The 20633-nt window shown below is 26.0% G+C and overlaps 1 protein-coding gene across 3 annotated transcripts in view; it reads left to right on the plus strand.

Moving 5' to 3' along the window:
• The first annotated feature begins 5941 nt into the window (after nucleotides 1–5941).
• The window catches only part of LOC135928210 (putative uncharacterized protein DDB_G0277255), a 34991-nt gene continuing 20299 nt past the window's right edge, over nucleotides 5942–20633 (plus strand). For 2 of the 3 annotated variants that reach the window (XM_065464599.1, XM_065464600.1), the window contains exons 1-6: nucleotides 5942–6145; nucleotides 6187–6330; nucleotides 6373–6409; nucleotides 6457–6590; nucleotides 17912–18041; nucleotides 18216–18570. In XM_065464599.1, the coding sequence (XP_065320671.1) occupies nucleotides 5956–6145; nucleotides 6187–6330; nucleotides 6373–6409; nucleotides 6457–6590; nucleotides 17912–18041; nucleotides 18216–18570 (990 nt within the window). In that variant the 5' untranslated portion in view covers nucleotides 5942–5955. The remainder of the gene's footprint in view (nucleotides 6146–6186; nucleotides 6331–6372; nucleotides 6410–6456; nucleotides 6591–17911; nucleotides 18042–18215; nucleotides 18571–20633) is intronic. The other variant, XM_065464601.1, reaches the window with a different exon arrangement.

Genomic DNA, 20633 nt, shown 5'->3' on the forward strand with positions numbered 1-20633 from the left:
GTTTATAAACAAATTGATTTAAAATATAAAAGTTGTTTTTATAAAATTTAAAGTTTAATATTAGTTTATAAACAAATTGATTTAAAATATAAAAGTTGTTTTTAACAAAAAGAAAGAAACAATTCTTATTACATTTGAAATATTTTAAGTTACGCCATAAATGGCTTAAGGATGTAAAAAAAAAATTTTTTTAAAGTTAATACTGTTTAACACAAATAATATTACTACCAAATTTGGTAGATCGAATATTTAGTAAGTGGTCGGGTTTGAGCTCGCCATTCGGTCAAATCATAATATTTTCAAAATATTAATTAGGATAATGCTTAATACGTTATTGTTCATGTATAAACCAAAAATAAAGAATTTTCCATGTATAACGCCAGCAAGACAGTATTTAGTCATTGGGCCGGTTTCAAATCGGTTTTCTGTCAAATCACGATATTTTTAAAATATTTTTTGGGATAATGATTTGCACGTATTTATAGATAAATTAACCAAAAATGATTATTTTCCAAATAATATTAACACGAAATTTGGTCGATCGAATATTTAGTAATTGGTCGGTTTTAAGCTCGGCATTATGTCAAATCAAAATATTTTTTAGGATAATGTTTTACACCTAAATATACACGTATAAACCAAAAATGAAGAGATTTTCTATGTATAACACCAGCAAGACAGTATTTCGGTTTCAAATCGGTTATTGGTCAAATCGCGATATTTTTAAAATATTTTTTGGGATAATGATTTGCACGTATTTATAGATAAATTAACCAAAAATGAACATTTTCCAAATAATATACTACCAAATTTGGTAGATCGAATATTTAGTAAGTGGTCGGTTTTAAGCTCGCCATTCGGTCAAATCATAATATTTTCAAAAAATTAATTAGGATAATGCTTAACACGTTATTGTTCACGTATAAACCAAAAATGAAGAATTTTCCATGTATAACGCCAGCAAGACAGTATTTAGTCATTGGGCCGGTTTCAAATCGGTTTTCTGTCAAATCACGATATTTTTAAAATATTTATCGGGATAATGATTTGCACGTATTTATAGATAAATAAACCAAAAATGATTATTTTCCAAATAATATTAACACCAAATTTGGTCGATCGAATATTTAGTAATTGGTCGGATTTAAGCCCGGCATTCGGTCAAATCATAATATTTTCAAAATATTTTTTAGGATAATGTTTAACACCTAAATATACACGTATAAACAAAAAATCAAGAGATTTTGATCAATAACGCCAGCAATATGTTCTTTACAAACTATCTACTATTTTTCGCTTCTAAACCAACTCATTAATTAAATCTCAAATAAACCTCTATTTTTAAATTTTTTTTAGGTTTTTCACATGTATTTACACCCAAATACAAAAAAGCGCTATCCAATATTTATTCTGATTTCCATAAAATATATTTTCATATTTATGTATTTAACGCCCTCTTATGGATATAAATTTGTTAAATTTTGTAATTGAAAAATAAAATATAAGTTGTAATAAGCTAGTAAATATATTTTTTTTCCAATAATATTAAGTAAAAATAGAATTTTAAATTATTTGATATTTAATATCAATTTTTTAATTAAGTAAAAATTGATTTATGTAAAATAAAAAAAATGATTTTGAAAGATTTTTTTTAAAAGATATTATATCATCAAATTATGATTAATTATGATTAATTGCTTTTTAGAAAGACAGTTTAGAAAGACAGTATTTAGTCATACCCCAATTTATATTTATATTAATACATTACAGTATTCGACAAGAGTCGTTGGAATCTACGATAACTATGAATATTAACTAGACAAAGAATAGTCGTCGTCATCACTTAGAATAGAAAGTACAAAAGAGTAACAGAAGATGTGATTAAAGCAACTCGTTGGATAATTAACCAACGAAGACAATCTTTAAGGATAAGACAAGTAACATAGTTTAGGAACAAAAATTAAAAAGACTAATTTTAATAGCCAATAAAAGGTTGCGAACTAATTGAAGTAAAGGGATGCTGTTATAATGGAATATAATTAAAATTTTTGTTTTTAAATGATATGCAAATTTATATAAGCAATTAAGGAAGTATTGTTATTCAAATTTATATAAATGATATTGAAATATTGTTAATCACAAAAGATTAGGAGAGTTTTGATATATTTTTCTTAAGCAAATAATATGTTTAAGATTATATTATATGCAATATAATTTTTGAGATTTCATACTTTTATTTTTTTGCAATTTTTTAGTTGTTCACTTTTTTAGTTTTTGGTATTTTTTTTATTATTCAATTTAACTTTTTTCACTTATATTAGATATTTATAATTTTTGAACGTTTATTTCTATTGTTTCAAATTTATTATTTGCTGGATGGAATAAATTTTATTGACAAGTAATTACCTCTAAATAATTATTTTCTTCATAAGCTTCAAAAACTTTTCCAATTTGTTTAAAAACTCAAATGTTACAAATATCATACTATGTATTTAGTATTGTTAAACGACCCCCTTCTTGTTAGAATTTTTAAATATGCCTAAATTAAGATTTTGGCCAAAATAATGTTATGTAAGTATAGAGATTTTTCTCATAGGTGGCAAAAATGTTTAGACCTCTATTTGTCAGATTTCGAGATTTACATAATTTTATTTGGCTTAAATTGCAATCGGGCTGTTTTTTAAAGTCAACTAAAATAGTATCTTTAACAAATATGTATTGTTCTTTTAATCCAATTTAAATAATAAAAATAGAGAACCATGTTTCTTAGTGAATATTACAAAATAATCAGCAGAATAAAATGTGGAACATTGTTTGGGGAGGCCAAATGGCAAATTTGAATAAAATACATTCTTTAAAATTTAATAAAAATAGATTATTGTCTAAATTACGATCCTTAAAATTTTATATTAAAATATATTTGAATAATAAAAATAGATTATTGTCTAATGTCCTTTAACCATATCTTAGTTGAAGGGTCATTGCCATTAATTACTCGTATAAGTCAGAATTAATCGATATAACCTAACAATACATCGATTCAGTGGCGTAGCTACGGGGGTGGTTTTCGGGTTTGGACCCCTCCCAGAGCAAAAATATTTTTTTAGATTATACGTTCAAATGACTTAAAAGTGACTTTATATCAAATAAATACCATTAATATTTATATTTTTCTGGTTTTGATGTTTGTGGAAGGTATTATATTACTATTGAAATTATTCTGGATAGTATTATCATAAAGTCATTGAGAATAATCCACTAAATTATAATAACATATTATTGATGCATTTAAAAAATATATTTATTATATATTACCGAAGATATGGTTATGATTTGTAAGATAAACCCGGCCGAAGGCCGGGCAAAAGGGACAAAGGCCCGTATAAGGAGGTTTGGGAAGCGAATCCCCCCAGGCTTTTATATGTATGCACCCCCTCTAAGGAAAATTCCTAGCTACGCCACTGCACCGATTGTAGTTATTGATTTATCATTGGTGATAAACTTTTCTAATTTTAAAGCTATTAAATTAATTTAAAAAAACAAATATATGATTAACAAAAGAAGGGAAAAATGGGTAATTAATCTAAAAAATTTAGGCACTTAAAAGAATATGTGGGATAGTAGAACAAATAATTACGATGGTTTTTAATTGAGATTGATTTATGTTTTTGGTATATTGTCTTTAAAAATATTTTATTAGAATGTCTTGCCATTTATATAATTGAAGATAAACCCTCTAAAAATATCCTTAGGGAGTGACCTAATATATCAAAAAAACTTTTGTAAGAAAAATGGATAATTAATCTTATTTATTTATATGTACTTTAAAGAATATGTGGGCTAGAAAAATAAATTCTCATGGTTTTTGAATGAGAGTTGGATAACTTGTTCATTTATAAGTTGATTGTTTTTAGGTAGTATTTTATATTTTGGGTATTTAAAAATTAATTTTTTTATTTATATTTAGAATTTAAAAATAATAAATTACTTACCAATGGTGTATCTAGGACATGCGTCATGATGATATGACTGACTTTGAGAGGACATCGGAAAATTATAATATAGATATATAATTGTGCATTTAATATGTAATCACCGTAATCAAGAAATGAACGTTTTCGTATAATCTTAATGTTATTTTTAATTTTTCTATCAACTTTCCTATCATCTTAATGTTAATTATTTCTATCAACTTTCCTATCATCTTAATGTTAATTTTATTTTTTCTATCAACTTTCCTATTATCTTAATGTTAATAAATCGACCTCTAATTTTAAATTATTTATTTAAAAATTTTTTTTTATACATCAACTAGATTCCATCCCTAGAATTAACATTCCAAAAGCAAATGTTCTTTCTTACTCAGTCTTCTATCATAAATTTTGTATTACAATTCTTCTTATATATGAAACAATTATTTGATAAAGTAACTAACATTTATTCTTTAATTAACTTAATTTGTTTATAACAATATTTATTTTATTGGCTTATTAAGCTCTTATCTTATTGGTTTAAATTTTATTTCTTCTTTTTTTGCGATATTTCTGAATTAACTTAATTTTATCTTTAAAATTAAAGTAAAATAGTTTTGATTTAATTTTTTAGTATTTCTCACATTATATAATTATATATTAAAATAAAATGGTAAATCTATTTATCTTCATAATAACATAACCTTAAAATTTAGATTCTAAAAAAAGATAGATTATATTTAGCCAATTTAAACTCAATTCCTATCCATCAATCAAATATATGTAGTATATATAATTCATATTATATTTATTCCAATTTTCTCTAAGGAAAAAACCAGAAAATTACCCTAATTTTTTGTGACATAATAATTAACAATGTTATTTCTATATATTTTTTTAAGTTAGCTATATTATTTAATATAGATAAGAATAACAATGAAGAATATAAATTCTCATATACCTAGGAATACAATCTTTCAAAAAATAATGTAATATTATTTTCTGTATTCTTTTTTAATATACATTTAATCTAGGAAAGGTCAATTTCAATTAAATGTCAAAGAGAAAGGAGATAATTAAATAATATAAAATTCACATCTTTAATTATATCAAAACAAAATAATTTAATTACTCATTTGCCTCCAACTATTGTTATTTCAAAAAAGGTTTTATATTTAATTTTATTTTATTTAATTATTATTTTATTTAATTATTATTTTAATTTTTAGATTAATTATTTAAATAAAAAACAATTAATGAAGGGTTATTACCTAATTATTTAATATTTGTATAAAATATTTTAACAGCAGTGTAAATAAAATCCTTTTAACAGTCCTCTTCCTGAAATTGATACAAATCAATCACTTATAAAAAAATAATCAAAAGAACACCAGTAATTTACTTTTATAATATCAATGCTAGCTACAATCAAGATATATAAAAATATATAAGTTTTATATCAAGTCTATAAATATGATTTTTATTTTATATATTTTTTGAATATATATTTTTAAAATTATTTTAAATTGAAAAAAAAATAATAGAGAATTTCAAAAAAATTGATTATAATTAACTAACGAATAATTAAATTAAATTATTATAATAACCAACGAAATTAAGATAAATGAGCTGTATTCATCCCTGCAATTTCAAAGATTTTTTTTTTTTTGAGAACACATAAAAAAATTAATTTAAAAAACATAAAGCTACCTAAACTTCTCAACACGTTGTCCAAATGCCTGAATCACTATTTCCTGAGCGTTCCATAATCTTTCTCAAATTACTTTTCCAAAACCTTCTTAGGAGTTTTTATGTAACATCATCTCTAATTTAAACATTTTAAAATGAAAATCTGTCATTTGTTATGTCAATAAAATGACAGAACTTGCATAATTGTCAACTTTAAACAGCGTTCAATTGATTGTGCTAAGCACTCGTCAAATCTTTATATAATAGTTTGAGATAATTAAACGAATTATTAAAAATGAAAATAAATAACACTATAATTAAATTATTAAATCAGTCTTTACTAGGAGAACAAAACTTTCCAATTATATATAATCGATTAAAGTTTGGAAATAATATTGGGATATTTTGTTTAGATTTATATGGTCATTATGGTTGTGTAAATGCTGTTGAATTTTCAAGAGATGGGGGACGATATTTAGCATCTGGTATTAAACAAATTTTAGATATAAGTTTCAATCAAATTTAGGTGGTGATGATAAAAGGATATTCATCTGGAATGTGAAGAAAACTTTTGCATTAGATGATGAACCATTAATCCTATCTGCTGCTCATAATAGTAATATATTTTGCTTAGCATTTGATTCTCAAACTAGTTCATTGTTCAGTTCTGGTAAGTTAACAAATATGTTAAACTTTATGTATTTTAATTTAGGTAATGATGAACAGGTTATTCACCATGATTTGAATAAGTTTGTATTCATTATTTTTGTAAATAATTTAATAAACTTTACAAAAGGAACACTGCAAAAAATGTTTTTTTATATGATGATGCCATATATGGCCTCTCTGTAGATCCATTTAATGATAATATATTTTGTGTAGCTTGTGAAGATGGACAAGTATTAATGACTGATGCAAGGACTATTAAAGGTTTTTATTACATTTTATGTGTTTGGCAAAAATCTCTTGGACAGGAAAAACAAATAGTGCAAACTTTTTATTATCATTTTTTATATTCATTATACATGATTTCAGCACTAAGCTCTTTAGTGTTGACAAATAACAGTGCTATACTAGGTTTTTATTATAAGAAAAAAATGAGTAGCCCTTCACACATTTTTGGGCAAGCCACACATAATTGTACACACAAAGTCCAAGAACTGTTGTTTATATGTTCATGAGCTAAGAATAAAAGAGATGGGCAAAACAAAAAGCAATACTTGACCAGTCAAATTTAGTAAATTGACCAGAAAAGTAATTTGATCAAATACTCTAAAAAATTTGAAAAATTTTTTAAAATATGCTTGGAAAAAGAAAAAACTATATAAATACATGTGATCACACTGCTATTTATTTATTGTCCCCAATATCAAGGGGTTATCTTACTATTGACAAGCGGGTAAGATCTTGCCCTGAGAATTGTTATGGTCTCTTAAGGATGACTAAAATACACACCTACGAAAACTATGTGCCCCCTATCAAAGAAGCTTAATTTAAATTATATTAATATAAAATCGTACTAGCTTCATAAGATGAGTTAGAAAATGTTTTTTTTATTTAAAAAAATGGCAACATAGTAAAATTTAAAAAAAAAATTTAATCAAAAAAGAAGAAATTAAGTGTTTTTTCAAAATCTCAATAAGTTATAAATAATTTATAAACTTAGTATTAACATTTTTTGATTCCTTTTCATAAGTTATATATGATTCTGTGTTCATTTTTTATATATTAAGCTTCTTTGATAGGGGGCACGTAGTTTAGTCATGTAAAAAAATAATTTTTTATGCCATTTTTTTAAAATAAAAATAAACATTTTCTAACTCATCTTATGAAGCTAAATACGATTCTGTAATAATATAATTTAAATTAAGCTTCTTTGATAGTGGGCGCTTATTTTAGTCATGCCTGGTCTCTCTATTTAATCGGTATTGGGAATGATAATGTTTCGATAGTTGTCATATTGAGGGGAATTGGAGATTGGGTATTATGTAGGGATTTAGCTCAGTTCAAATATAAGGATTTAAATAAGAATTAAACATGCAAAATGAATTGAATTCCAATACAAAAATAGTTGAATGTAAAAACTGATATGTTTTATAATAAGATCTCTTTTTATATCGAAAGTAAATTAACCTTTTTCTATGTCCAATTTACATAATATAAAAGTAATATATCCAATTTACATAATATCAAAGTTTAATTTAATATATCACATGATCACCCTAAACCAGTATTTAACGTTATCCCTTTTTTCATTTTAGGGGAATTTGCCCTGGATAATTATGTTTGGGAATCTTTTAAGCTATTTTAATCATAAATATTATTTGATCTTTTAAAATTAACACTAATTTGCAACATTAATCATATAAATAATTTTCTCTTATATATTTCTAAATATAACCAGTTTGAAGCCATGGCTACCTCAAATTGGCATGAAATTGAGCAGGATGTTACAAAAGTTTTTGACATAAATATTATCAAAATATTGGTTGATGTAAAAACTCAATATTTTGGAAATAGTAATTTGCTAAACAATGACAATATTTTATCTAAATACAATAAAACCATGGTTGCCAGGTCAAAATTTTTAAATCTCAGGAGAAATTTTTCAATGCAAGACCAAATTTTATAAAATATGATATTTTTTAAATTTGTTTCTTAAACAACAGTAAAAGTCAGCAATATTGAAATGTGATATTTTTTAAAAAATCTTTAATATTTTAAATCAGAAAGAAAGAAAGAAGAAAAGGATTTAATAAAGGCTCCGGTTCCAACATATTTCAGCTGATATTTGGCTGGATTGAACAGGAATAAATCCCTGTAGAATAATATATATGACAAAATAATTTTACAAGATTATTTTAAGCATAGTAAAATCTATATTATTTTTTTTTATTTATAAAAAGAATAAAAATTTAAATAAAATGAAAAAACGCTATCAATTTTTATGATTAAGCAGTTTAATATAAAGGTAATAAACATTCCTAGCAAATATCAACACTGCCAAAATATCCCTTCTTAATATTTTTAATTTTTCATTTACCAGAAATAAAAAAAATTTTCAATTTTTTTTTCCAATTTAGAATTTTAAGGTCTATAGAATGATATATAATTTACGAATATTATTAGTATTTTTCTTTACGCGATTTTCTACTTTGGAAACCTTTATCATTGTATCTGATTGAGCAAGTTTCGTTCATTTTATAGATGGTCGTCCAAAAATCTCGTTTTTGGTCGATTTAACATTAACGATTAGTAATTATTTTTTATTCATTCTAAATAGTTTATAATAAAAACAAATAGAACAATGAAAAATTTTATGCTGTTTTTTGGTTAACATTGTATATATACACTAGGAATTAATTATAAATCCGGGAGTAGATAAATTATCGTCCAAAATTAAATAGAATATAAGACATATATTAGGTTTTATCATCATGGGTCACACTATATAATATTTTAGACAAACAGATGAGGTTCAGCGCTATTGGTTTGATTGAAGTCTGGAGAGCTCTGATAACTGTGCGAAATTATAAATAGGTGAAAAATATATTACTAAACATAATTTCCAACAAATATATCATATAGGATCGATGTTGTATCACCCTATCCAAAGTTTTTAACATGAAAAAAAATAACTAACGGTAATTTTTTTATATCAGAGTGGGTGATGGGTAGAATGAAAAGAGGTATTGTGGTATAATCCAATGTTAAAAATTCAGGTAAAGATTAGAAGCTAGTAAATAAGGTAAGGATATTGTATTGGGGTAGTATTTGAATTCCGGTAGGCGCCCAGGGAATAATGATCTAGGGAATAAGATAAAAGAAAATGTCCATAAGGAGGTAAATATGATAAAGAGGGGAGAAAAGCTTATAGAATGAATAAAGGTTAGGTGGTAACGAAATATGGTGAGATTTTTTTTAGAGAAGGGGGTAGGGAGTACGAGGCTAAATTTAATATTGATAAGGAATTGAAGGTCAGGTAAAAGGGGGAGTTCGAGATCAGAGTGGGTAAAATAAAGAAATAGGTTTGACTGAGTTGTGACGGAGACAAAAAATTTTGTTAGAGTTTTCTTTATTGTAGGTTGAATTTCTATTATAAATTTTAAAAAAAAGAATTTTTTAATATTTTTGATTACCTCGTGATTAAATGACATGATTGGTTAAACAAATAGGACACTATAAGAAAAAACATTGGGCTAATAAAAGGAACATTTTTTTAGAAAGAAAGATTGAGATAGTTAGACAGTAGGTAGATTGATAAATAGAAAGAATAAATAAAGATTTATTTATCGAATTAAAATAAATATTTTTTAAAAGGATCGAATGATCGTTTATTAATAAAAGGATCTCGATTGTCGTCATTTTTATAAAAAATCGTCCATCAGGACAATTTTCTAAAATAGGATTGATCAGAAGCGTTTATATTTTAATTGCGATTCTTTAACAACTCTGGCTATATTTTTCTACGGATGTCTCATAACTAGAGGTGGGCCCGGGCCTAATTTGTTATTCATGGCCCGCCCACTCACAATGGCAATAAAAATTTACCCTTTCACGCCTAATACTAAAAAATTTTGACCCAAGAAAATATTTTGATCACGTCCGAAAATTCACTGTGTTTTTAAATTTTTTCAAAACTTTATCGCTATTCTTTTACGCCATTTTGAAATTTTTCTAGCATAGTTTTTATTTCCCTAATTCCATATTATTAACACAAAATAATTGCAATTTTATAAATCAAAATTTTTATTTAGAAAAAGAAGAATTTCCATGTTTTTTATTTCAATTGTGCTTCCCTTTCCTCTAATAAGCGATTTTGGCTATAGAAAATAACCTTTTACTCTAAACTGAACTTGCCGAGGCTGACAAAATTTTACTAGCTACTCAAAAAAGGAAATGGATTTTCCTGCTTCCAAAACTTTAAAATATTGTCATTGTTATTTGTTTTATGAGCGATGAATCTTTTAAGTTCATCTTCATCCTCACAACTTTTATCGGTAGATATTGATGATTCAGAATCATCTTTAAATTCTCTTAATTTTTCATTTAGAATATCGGGTTTTTATGTGTGCAGGATAAATTAGAGAAGTTATAAATTATCATCTAATTTTATATCATTTAGAATATTTAAGGTTGCTTTATATATATATATATCTTTCGTTTCTTCATCTATTAAAAACTTAAGACTTTTGAAACTTGGATTTGGAATAATAATGGCTGTATAATAAATCTTTTATTCAAAAGAAATGTTGTCCTGTTTTTAGGGTTTTGGTTATTATTGTATTACTTTAAGAAGGTTGACAATTTACTAATTTTTTTTTCTATAGATAAACTTCATATTATGGGACGAGAATCAGCGCTCAGATTATCCGAGCATTCTTTGAATATTGATAAAAATTTTATTAAAGAGAAATGAAAATAAAACATATTTAAATTAAATATATTTATTAGAAAATTTCCATTGCTGAACAAGAGTTGGGAGATTTGTTATTTTTCATTTGAAATTTTATAAGATGGGAAAAAAGTGTTGTTTATAAAATATGGAAGTTTTTTTTATTTTCAAAAATTATTATTTTAAGTGAACTTAATTAAATTTGAGAATATATATTTTAATTTTAAAATTGCAAATTTATATTGATAAAAAAACATTTCCGTGATTTACGGAAAATTTATGTTCACATCCAATTACGTCAGACAGAAATTTTAGGAAGGCCCTTCACGCCTATTAATACGGGAAATTTATGTTCACGTCAAATTATGCCAGACATAAATTTTGGGAAGGCCCGTCACGCCTAATAATTTAAAATTTATTCACGCTCACGCCTTGACTCATCATGCCACGTGCAATTTCAAGACCTGCGCTCACCTCTACTTATAACCATATAATAGAATGTTGTCTGTTTCTATGAATTATTTTATAACAGATATTAAAATTTTACCCCCCTCCCCTCTCCATTCTCCCATTCAATTTTGATAGAAAGGAAAAATGCCGATAATAGCATAATTATAGTTTTCTAGTACAGATAAGTTCTGAAATATCAAGGATCTCAAAGTTATCTTTTTATAACTTAGGGTTCATTAATTTTCAATATACATTTTATTAATGATAATTTATAAAAAGTATTGAATTAATCAAATGGTTATATCTACTGTAGTTAATGATTATGAAATTAAAGTTAAAGTATTTTTAATTTAAAGGGTGAGATACATTTTTAGCCTTAATAAAAAAAATAGACTACATATTTTTTTTTATGATTAAAATCAATAAAAATATATGGCAATTTTTAATTTATTACATTATTTAAAAAAATGATTATTAAATAAAAATTGTCTTTATTTATGTTTGTTTACTAAATTTTTGGTCATCATTAATAAAGCATGAAGCAGGCCAATCTGCCGTTTTTTATTTTAAGTCTTTAGGAATGAGAGTGTGGAGGCTCAAATTCCACATAAACGTCGGTTTTCGAAAGATTTAGTTATGATATATTTTTTTGTAAAAAGAAGGTTAAATGATTTTAGACTTATATGTTAAGAAATAAATTTTCTACCTTTGAGGTGAGAAGGTTATAAAATAAATAAATTTTTTTTCATATTCCCGAAAAGTATTGGCTTACAAGATATATAACCGAAATGATTTTAAAAATTTTAATGCTAAAAAAAATAATAACCAGAATTTCACAGATGCTGATACTTTGATATGGGTATCTGCAGATACTCACGGTATATCGGCTACTTTTAATTTTAATCTATACAAATGGTAGATACCCACCCACAATAATAATTAACCCTCATAAAATTTTTAAAAAAATGGCCTACATTAAGCCATGAATTGATAAGAATAAAAATTGATCTACAAATTTCTAAACAGATTTAAGAAGGAAACAAAGCTCTTTTTAGAAATTTTTTTCTTATTTCTATTCGTTTAAAATCTTGTAGATTCTTTATTATCAAGAATAAACATACAATACATTAAATTACCACTCATTCATATTGAAAGGCATTATTTTTAAATGGCTTAATAATAAAAAATTATGATTTTTTTTGGATTATATTTCATAAAAAAAAATTTGTATTGGTATCGGCAAAAAAAGTGATATCTGTACATCAATATTAAATTGATGTGATTCTTGTAACTCACCCTATATTATTTTAGGAATATTGAGGGATTTTAAACGGTATATTTTATTTCATTTCATTTCACTTACAAATATTGATAATGAAATTATTTGTTTATATGATTCATATTAGTTATATTTTCTCTATACAATATCGCGTTCTGCTTTTTTGTTAATTAACTTGTTATTTTTCCATCTTATAAAAATAACATACCACTGCATTTGCTATATAAATATATTTTATATAACCCTTTCCTTCTGAATCGAACTAAATTAATCTATATTTTTTGTGGAAATATATTTTTTAAAATAACAAGTTAGATTGGGTAATGATATTTATATTCTCATTCTATGTCTATTCCAGTGTTGTTAAAATAGCGCGCTACTTTTTTCAGTAGCGGTAGCTTTAGTGGGCTACTTTTTTTAGAAAATATCGATAGCGGTAGCTCGCTACTAATTTAGAAAATAGCGATAGTGGTAGCTCGCTACTAATTTAGAAAGTAGCGAGTTAGCGCGCTACTTTGCTACTTTCTATTTTACATAATAAATACATCTAAAAATTATTAAAATATATTTTTTATTAAATCAAAAATTATAATCTTTTATTAAATTTAATTTATTTTATATTTAAAAATATGCATTATAAATCTAGTTAGCATTAACCTAGTTATAAAAAATGTGTGAGATTGTTGAAGATAGCGAAATTTCTTTGGAAAAAGAGAAAAATATAGATTATCCTTTCCCAAAATTCAAAAAATACTTTAATCTTGAAGAAAAAATTACTACTGGTTATCGGTTTCGATGTAAGATGTGTCGCAAAATTTTATCATCAAATCATACAAGCAGCTTTAATTTGAAAAAACATTTAAAGGTAATAAATATATTAAACAAATTTAATATCAATGTGTAGGCTAATCCTTAATTTTTAAAATAAATTTAAATCAAAGATTAATCATTATTTATATATTCATAAATTTTATCTAAAAAATTTAAAACATTTTAAAATAGTTATTTCAATCATTTTTATTTACTTATCTCCTTATTCTAAGTATTACTATTATAATTTTAGACTGTACCTCAAATTATAAAGAGATTGAAAAATATCTTAAAAGTTTTTGGGTAATGGAAGAAGATACATCCACTTCCAAATCAAATTTAATTCAAACAAAATTAAACAATTTGGATTCATCAACAACACCAGGTGTATCTCAAAAATTGGCTGACAAAGTCATAATGAACTTTATAATAGATACTGTTCAAGGCATTGAGAAAAAGTCAAAACTTTATTTTTATTTTCTATTATTTATATAAAATGAATGATTTATTGCTTGATTAGCTAGAATTTAAATTGGCTTAATTTACAACACTTCTTCTTCTTCTCCGTTTTATGGCGATTTCCAGATTTACCCGGGTAGGCCAATATTACATAATATATAGTATTAATATAAAATTCAAAATTAATATATTATTAATTACCTTGTGTATAATCATTATATTTTTATAATCTTTATTTACCATAATTTAATGCTTTTTAATATTTTTTTATAAATGAATCTAAATCTCAGATAGATTTAAATTTTGTAAATTAAAAAGGTATTCTTCTTTTTTTATAATAAATACTATCGCTTTATATAAATTAGATTTCCAGATCTGTATGATGATGATAATGTAATAGCTGCTATCGTTCATCCTAGTTCCAAGTTAAACTTGCCATACATTAATTTGACTGAATCTAAAGGGCAACTTGATAGGCTGATGGTAACGTTAAAAAATGTCATGCCTAACCACGATACTAATACTATAGAAAGATCGAAACCGCGGCCTTCCATAGACGATTTTTTTGATAAATAATAATAATATTATTGAACCTCTAGATGCTTTTTTTAAATCTAAAAATACTAATTATACATATTTGATGATTTTTTTCATATAAAAAGTGTGTTTATTAAATTTAATACTGCGTTGCCCACAAGTGCTAGTGCTGAACGATTATTTAGTATGGCAAAGCTTATACTTTCTGATGGTCGCTCTAGACTTGGGGATGAGTGTACCGAAATTTTAATATTAAAGTGCAATAATAAATAAATTATATAAATATATATGTTTAACAAATTATAGTCATGTTTTTATACCAATATTTTATTTGTCATAAAGTTACGTAAAAAATATTTTAAAAAAAAATCAAAATAGCGTAAAAAGTAGCTAATACCGCGCTACTCATTTAAAAACGATAGCAGTAGCGATAGCGAGAAAATAGCGGTAGCTATATCACGCTACTTTTAAAAGTAGTGTTTAACAACACTGGTCCATTCGATTAATTTCCTAAAATAAATGTAAATGCTATAATTATTTTAAAATGAAATAAATTTTGATTCAAATGTAATTAAGAAATTTTATTAAGAAAGCGATCTAATGCTGGAAAATCGTAAGGGGACAAACATTTTGTCTAAAAATGGTCTAGATGAAAATGACAACATTTTTATCCCTATAAATTATTGGTGTCGGAAAAAAAATATTTTTTACTTTGGAGCTCCTTGGATTGATATCCGCGGACAACAACCACCCGAATTTGATCACTTTTCTAGGAAAATGACCAATTTTATGCATGGGAGTTCTCCGCTATAGCTCTCATTCCTCTTCAAAGGTTAATACTGATATTCTTAAAGAAATAGAAGGATAAAAGCACGGTAAATACATCATTTACCGCAGTACCATTCCAGCCTATGATCGCTACTACATTATCGTCCTTCTGACTAGGCTCTAGTATTTTCCGTATTAACGGGGTAAAAAGAGTCCTAACTTAAAATAACGGTTAGCCTCGGATCACTGAGGTAACCATTTAAGCCTTCTTGGTTCCTTGAACAGTCATAAAATCTAAACTATAATTTTGAATAATCTGACGACCATCTAATTCCTATTTTTTTGACTATATTTTTTTTTTCTCTTTAGCTTTCACCTTTTCTGGTGGTAAGCTCCTTCAACATCTCTCTCCACTTTATGTTATTAATACAATCTCTTTTATCTAATTTATACTTCTTTATATTGGCTCTAACTTTATGGCCCCATTGAAGTTTATCACTTCCAAACTCTTAACTTTATTTCCTATGTAGTTCATAGGCCTTATCATTGTGTGCTACCATTAACTTAGTCTTAATGAGCACTACCTTTAAACTACTTAGTATTCTTGTACTGCGCACTTTATCCTTTCTTGTTACCCCAGCAATCATCCTCAGCATTCTCATCTCCATGGTTTGTAGACTTCTCTCGTCTGATTCTTTGGTTGGCCATGTTTCCGAACTATATAGAATAGTTGGTTGTACTATGGAACTGTAAATTTTTCCCTTTAATTTGTGTGGGATTCTTTTGTCAAATAGCACTCCAGATAAAGATTTCCACTTTAACCACCCTTGATTAATCTTACTCTTTATCTCTTTTTCTATTGTGCTGTTTGTTTGTATAGTGGAGCCCAAATATTTGCAGCTTTCAATTGCCGATATCTGCCATTCATTTATATCAATACTCTCTGTTTCATCTCCTCCTATCACCATATACTCCGTTTTTTCCCTATTTACTTTTAATCCGTGCGTTTCTAGGATATTTATCCAACTCACTAGTCTTTCTTTCATTTCATCCTTAGATTCGGCAAGTATCAATCATCTGCAAATATCATATTCCACGGGACTGTTTGAGGTATAGACTGTGCTAATACATCTATTACTGTAATGAAGAGAAGTGGGCTGAGAGCCGACCCTTGATGAACTCCTTCGGCTATTGTGAAGCCTGCTGAAGTACCTGTTGTGCTACGGACCATTGTTGTATGGCCCATATACATATCCTGTATTATTCTTATATATTTTTCGGGAACATTTTTGTGGCGTAGCGCCCACAGATAAGTTTTCTTGGGATTCTATCAAAGGCCTTTTCTAGATCGAGAAAGACCATGTGTAGCTTTTTGTTCTTTTCCCTGTATTTTTCACTCATTTGCCTAATTGCGTGGATAGCATCGGTTGTTGATCTTCCAGGCATAAAGCCAAACTGAGTCTCTCCTATTTCGATTATATCTCTTAATCTTTTTTCTATTATTTTTTCGTATAGTTTTAGACAGTGTGACATTAGTTTTATGCCCCTGTAATTTTGACAATTATGTGGATCCCCTTTATTTTTGAAGATAGGAACTAGATAGCTCTGCCTTCATTTTTGGGGAATCTCTTCATTTCCAAGTATCTTATTGTATAGATTTGTGAGGAGATGTATTCCATCATCTCCTAGTGCTTTAAGGCTTTCTATTGGAATATCGTCTGGACCCCTAGCTTTGTTGTTTTTCATATGCTTGAGGCATGTGATTATTTCTTGTTGTGTTATAGGTTGTACAAGGTTTTGACAAGGGGAGTGTTCGTCTAGATGCAGTATGTGCGGATTAAAGTTGAGAAGCTCCTGAAAATATTCTCTCCATCTACTCATTATTTCTTTTTCCTTTATTATCAATTTCCCATCTTTATTTTTGATTACTTTCGGAGCTCCGTTTATATATGCTTCTGGAATTGTGCATAATCATCAATGGCAACTTTGTTTGGATTAATTGGATAAGTATTTTAAGCATACTTACATTTTCTTCAAAATCAGATCTTCAAATATAAAAACGCTTCTAATAAATTATTTTGCTATTTTATTAATTCATTTATTCAGACCTTTTTTTAAATTTAAAAAATCTCTTATTTTCAAAAATATATTCCAGCTAGTGATCTGCATCGGGCCTAATTTTTCAAGCCCGGCTCGCCCCCAAGTTTTTTTTAAAAAGTTTTACCCGGCCCGAACCCGAAATTTTTTTTAAAAAAATTTACCGGCCCGGCACGAATTTATTTAAATATAGAAATTAATTTTTATAATTAATCAAAATAAACGATCTATGTTATATGGCGTCTAGTTTCTATAAATAAAATGAAATAATTGATAAATTTAGATATATTTAAAAAAATTTCTAAGGGCCGTCTCGATCCGGCCCGAATTTTCTTAAAAAATATTAGACCCGACCCCGATTTAAAAAAAAAAAATATGTAACATATATGATTATCAATAATTTTGTTTACAAATAATAAAATTGCATTAATTGATTTTAAACTCATTTTGCAATAGATTCAGTTAGAGTGGCAAGTTATACCTCACCCTTTCATTCTGTCATGCATCATCCAATCGAAAACAATTATTTAATAACCGCCAACACTAAGGAAGGTATTGGTTTATGGGACATTAGAAAACCTGGGAGGTATATTTATAATATAAATAATAGGTTTAAGAATATAAATTAGTGTTTAATCTTATCAAATAATTACTATCTATTCAAAAAATGTAGAGAATAACTTCTCAATTTCTTCACCACCTCCCATTATTAATAATTAACATATTTTAATATCTTTAAAAAACAATTATTCCAAATCAGCTGTTTGTTTCGTTACCGATCTAAAAAACCAATAATATTGCCCGCACTACCAAAGCTTGATAAGGTCAACACCTTTTCCTCTTACAACAATCATCTAGATGAACAAGATGAAGATAATGTAATGAGCGCCAAGTTTAATTCTGACGGTAGCCTTGTAATGGCACTTTTTCGAAGGCTTGGCCCTCAACTTTACCCCTCCAACCACGATATATTAAAGAGGGGTCATGGTCATTCTTTTAAATCTGATGAGGTAGATAAAGAAAATCCTCTTATGCCTATTTGTAAATTTGACCATCCAACTTATTACAACAGTTGTACTATGAAAAGTGGATGCTTTGCCGGTGATAAGGATCAAGTAATTTTAATTAAATCACATTTATAATTCTATCTTAAATCCACCGACTTATTGATTAAATCATCTACATGGGCCTTAATTTTTTTTATCAGGTTCGCAGTAGAAAATTTTTTTAAGCTCAGTCCATATTTATTATTAAAAAATTCTCAAACCCATAATAAGTTTCAAAAATTTTTTCCAAGCCCATATCCAAAAATTTAATTTATTGTATTTAATGAAAATAAACAATTTTTTTTAGGCATTTATTTTGTTTACAATACTGAAATTTATTATTAAAAGAAAAAAATCTAACATTTTTTTAAGTTCGTAACTATTTTAAATAAGCTGAAGTTAAATTGGGAATTTTTTTTAGCTTAGGCTCGCTAGAAAATATAATATTAGGTCCATACCTAGCCTAACCCCTATAAGGTCTTTGCTATTAGGCTATTTTTAGATAGAAAAATATGATTTTACCGGCGTTGTATTCTAGGATGTGTATTTTTTAATTTAAATAAAAATCGACTTTTATGAATTAATCAAATATTTATAGGCCTATTTAAAAAAAAATGTTTTTTATTATTTTCGTATGTAAAGCATTTTTACGCATGTTAAGTTGAAAACAAAATTGTTTAAAATTCATTAGATACTCTACATCAGAGGTCTGCAATGGGTGGGCGCAGGAGAGCTTTTAAATAGAATTTGAATCATGGGCGGGTTTCTGGCGAAATTAGCAGGATAGAGTTCTATTTATTTAAAATGATTTTTCTATTTCATAATATCGCATATTTTATAAGTTTAAATAAATAAACATTAAAATAAAATAATAAAGAACCAAACCAACCATTTAAATAATTTTTAAAAGTTGGAAATTGTCAGATACGGGAGAGGTATATTTAAAAAACCATGGGGTGTGAGATAATTAAATTTTTTAAACATGTGCGTTCGGGTCAAACCCCGCCCACTTGACTTCTACTCTTTCACATGCTGGATTACATTTTCGGTTTCTTTCTTTATTTACTTATTTCTTTCTAAAAAAGTTACAAATAAAAAACTTACTCATAAATGATATAAATTGAGAGATTCCGAATTTTCACATATTCCATAAAAACTTTGGGCATATTATTATATTAGAATGATGTGATACATTGATATTTAATAATGAATACTAAATTCAATATTATATAAACGATGGATTTTAAAGCTGTGCCGATTCACATATTTTTCAACAGTCCGATTCGATATTTTCCGATAATCGTTCAAACCCGATCCGATATTGATTCTTTTACCATATACATTTGAACCAAATGTAATTAAAAATCCATATTTCTGTGCAAAAAATGAAATTATGCATTTAATTTTAATATTTTTATTTCTACAATTAAGGACTATTAATTAAAAAAAATAAATTATATTGTAATATATATCAAAAAATTATGGGTTTGACTAAACTGCAAATGCTAAGGTAAACTGCAAATGCTCTAAGGTAAAATGCAAATGCTTAGGTAAAATTTTTTTATTAATTGGAGTAAAATTCATTTTCTTATGATAAGTATAACTTATAAAAGTTATATTAGATATAATCAATAATAAATGAATTGACATTAATAGTTGCATTTCCTTTTATCTCATAATAAAGAGTTTAAATCCTTTAGTATAATTAAATTAAAAATAATTATAATTACATTTTAAATTTCATTAATATAAAATCCGCAAGTTGGCGTATTATTATTTTAAGAACAAAATTACAAATTTTCTTTGTTTTAGTATATTTTAAAATCATATAATATTATTATTTAAAAAGGTGTTTGATGTGTTTCACATGTTTGACTAAACAATGCCAAGGTAAAATGCAAATGTTTAGGTAAAATTTTTTGATATATATTCTATTTATATTCTATTAATTGGAGTAAGATTCATTTTCTTATATGTATAATTTATTAATTATATTATTAGATATAATCAATAATAAATTTATAGACATTAATAGTTGTATTTTCTTTTTTCTCATAATAACTAGTTTAAATCTATTAATATAATTATCTTAAAAAAAGTATTATATTTTTAAATTACAATAACATTTTAAA

Source organism: Gordionus sp. m RMFG-2023, chromosome 4, assembly GCF_954871325.1.
Source record: "Gordionus sp. m RMFG-2023 chromosome 4, tfGorSpeb1-WG-v2, whole genome shotgun sequence".
In the NCBI taxonomy this organism is placed as follows: Eukaryota; Metazoa; Nematomorpha; class Gordioida; order Chordodea; family Parachordodidae; genus Gordionus; species Gordionus sp. m RMFG-2023.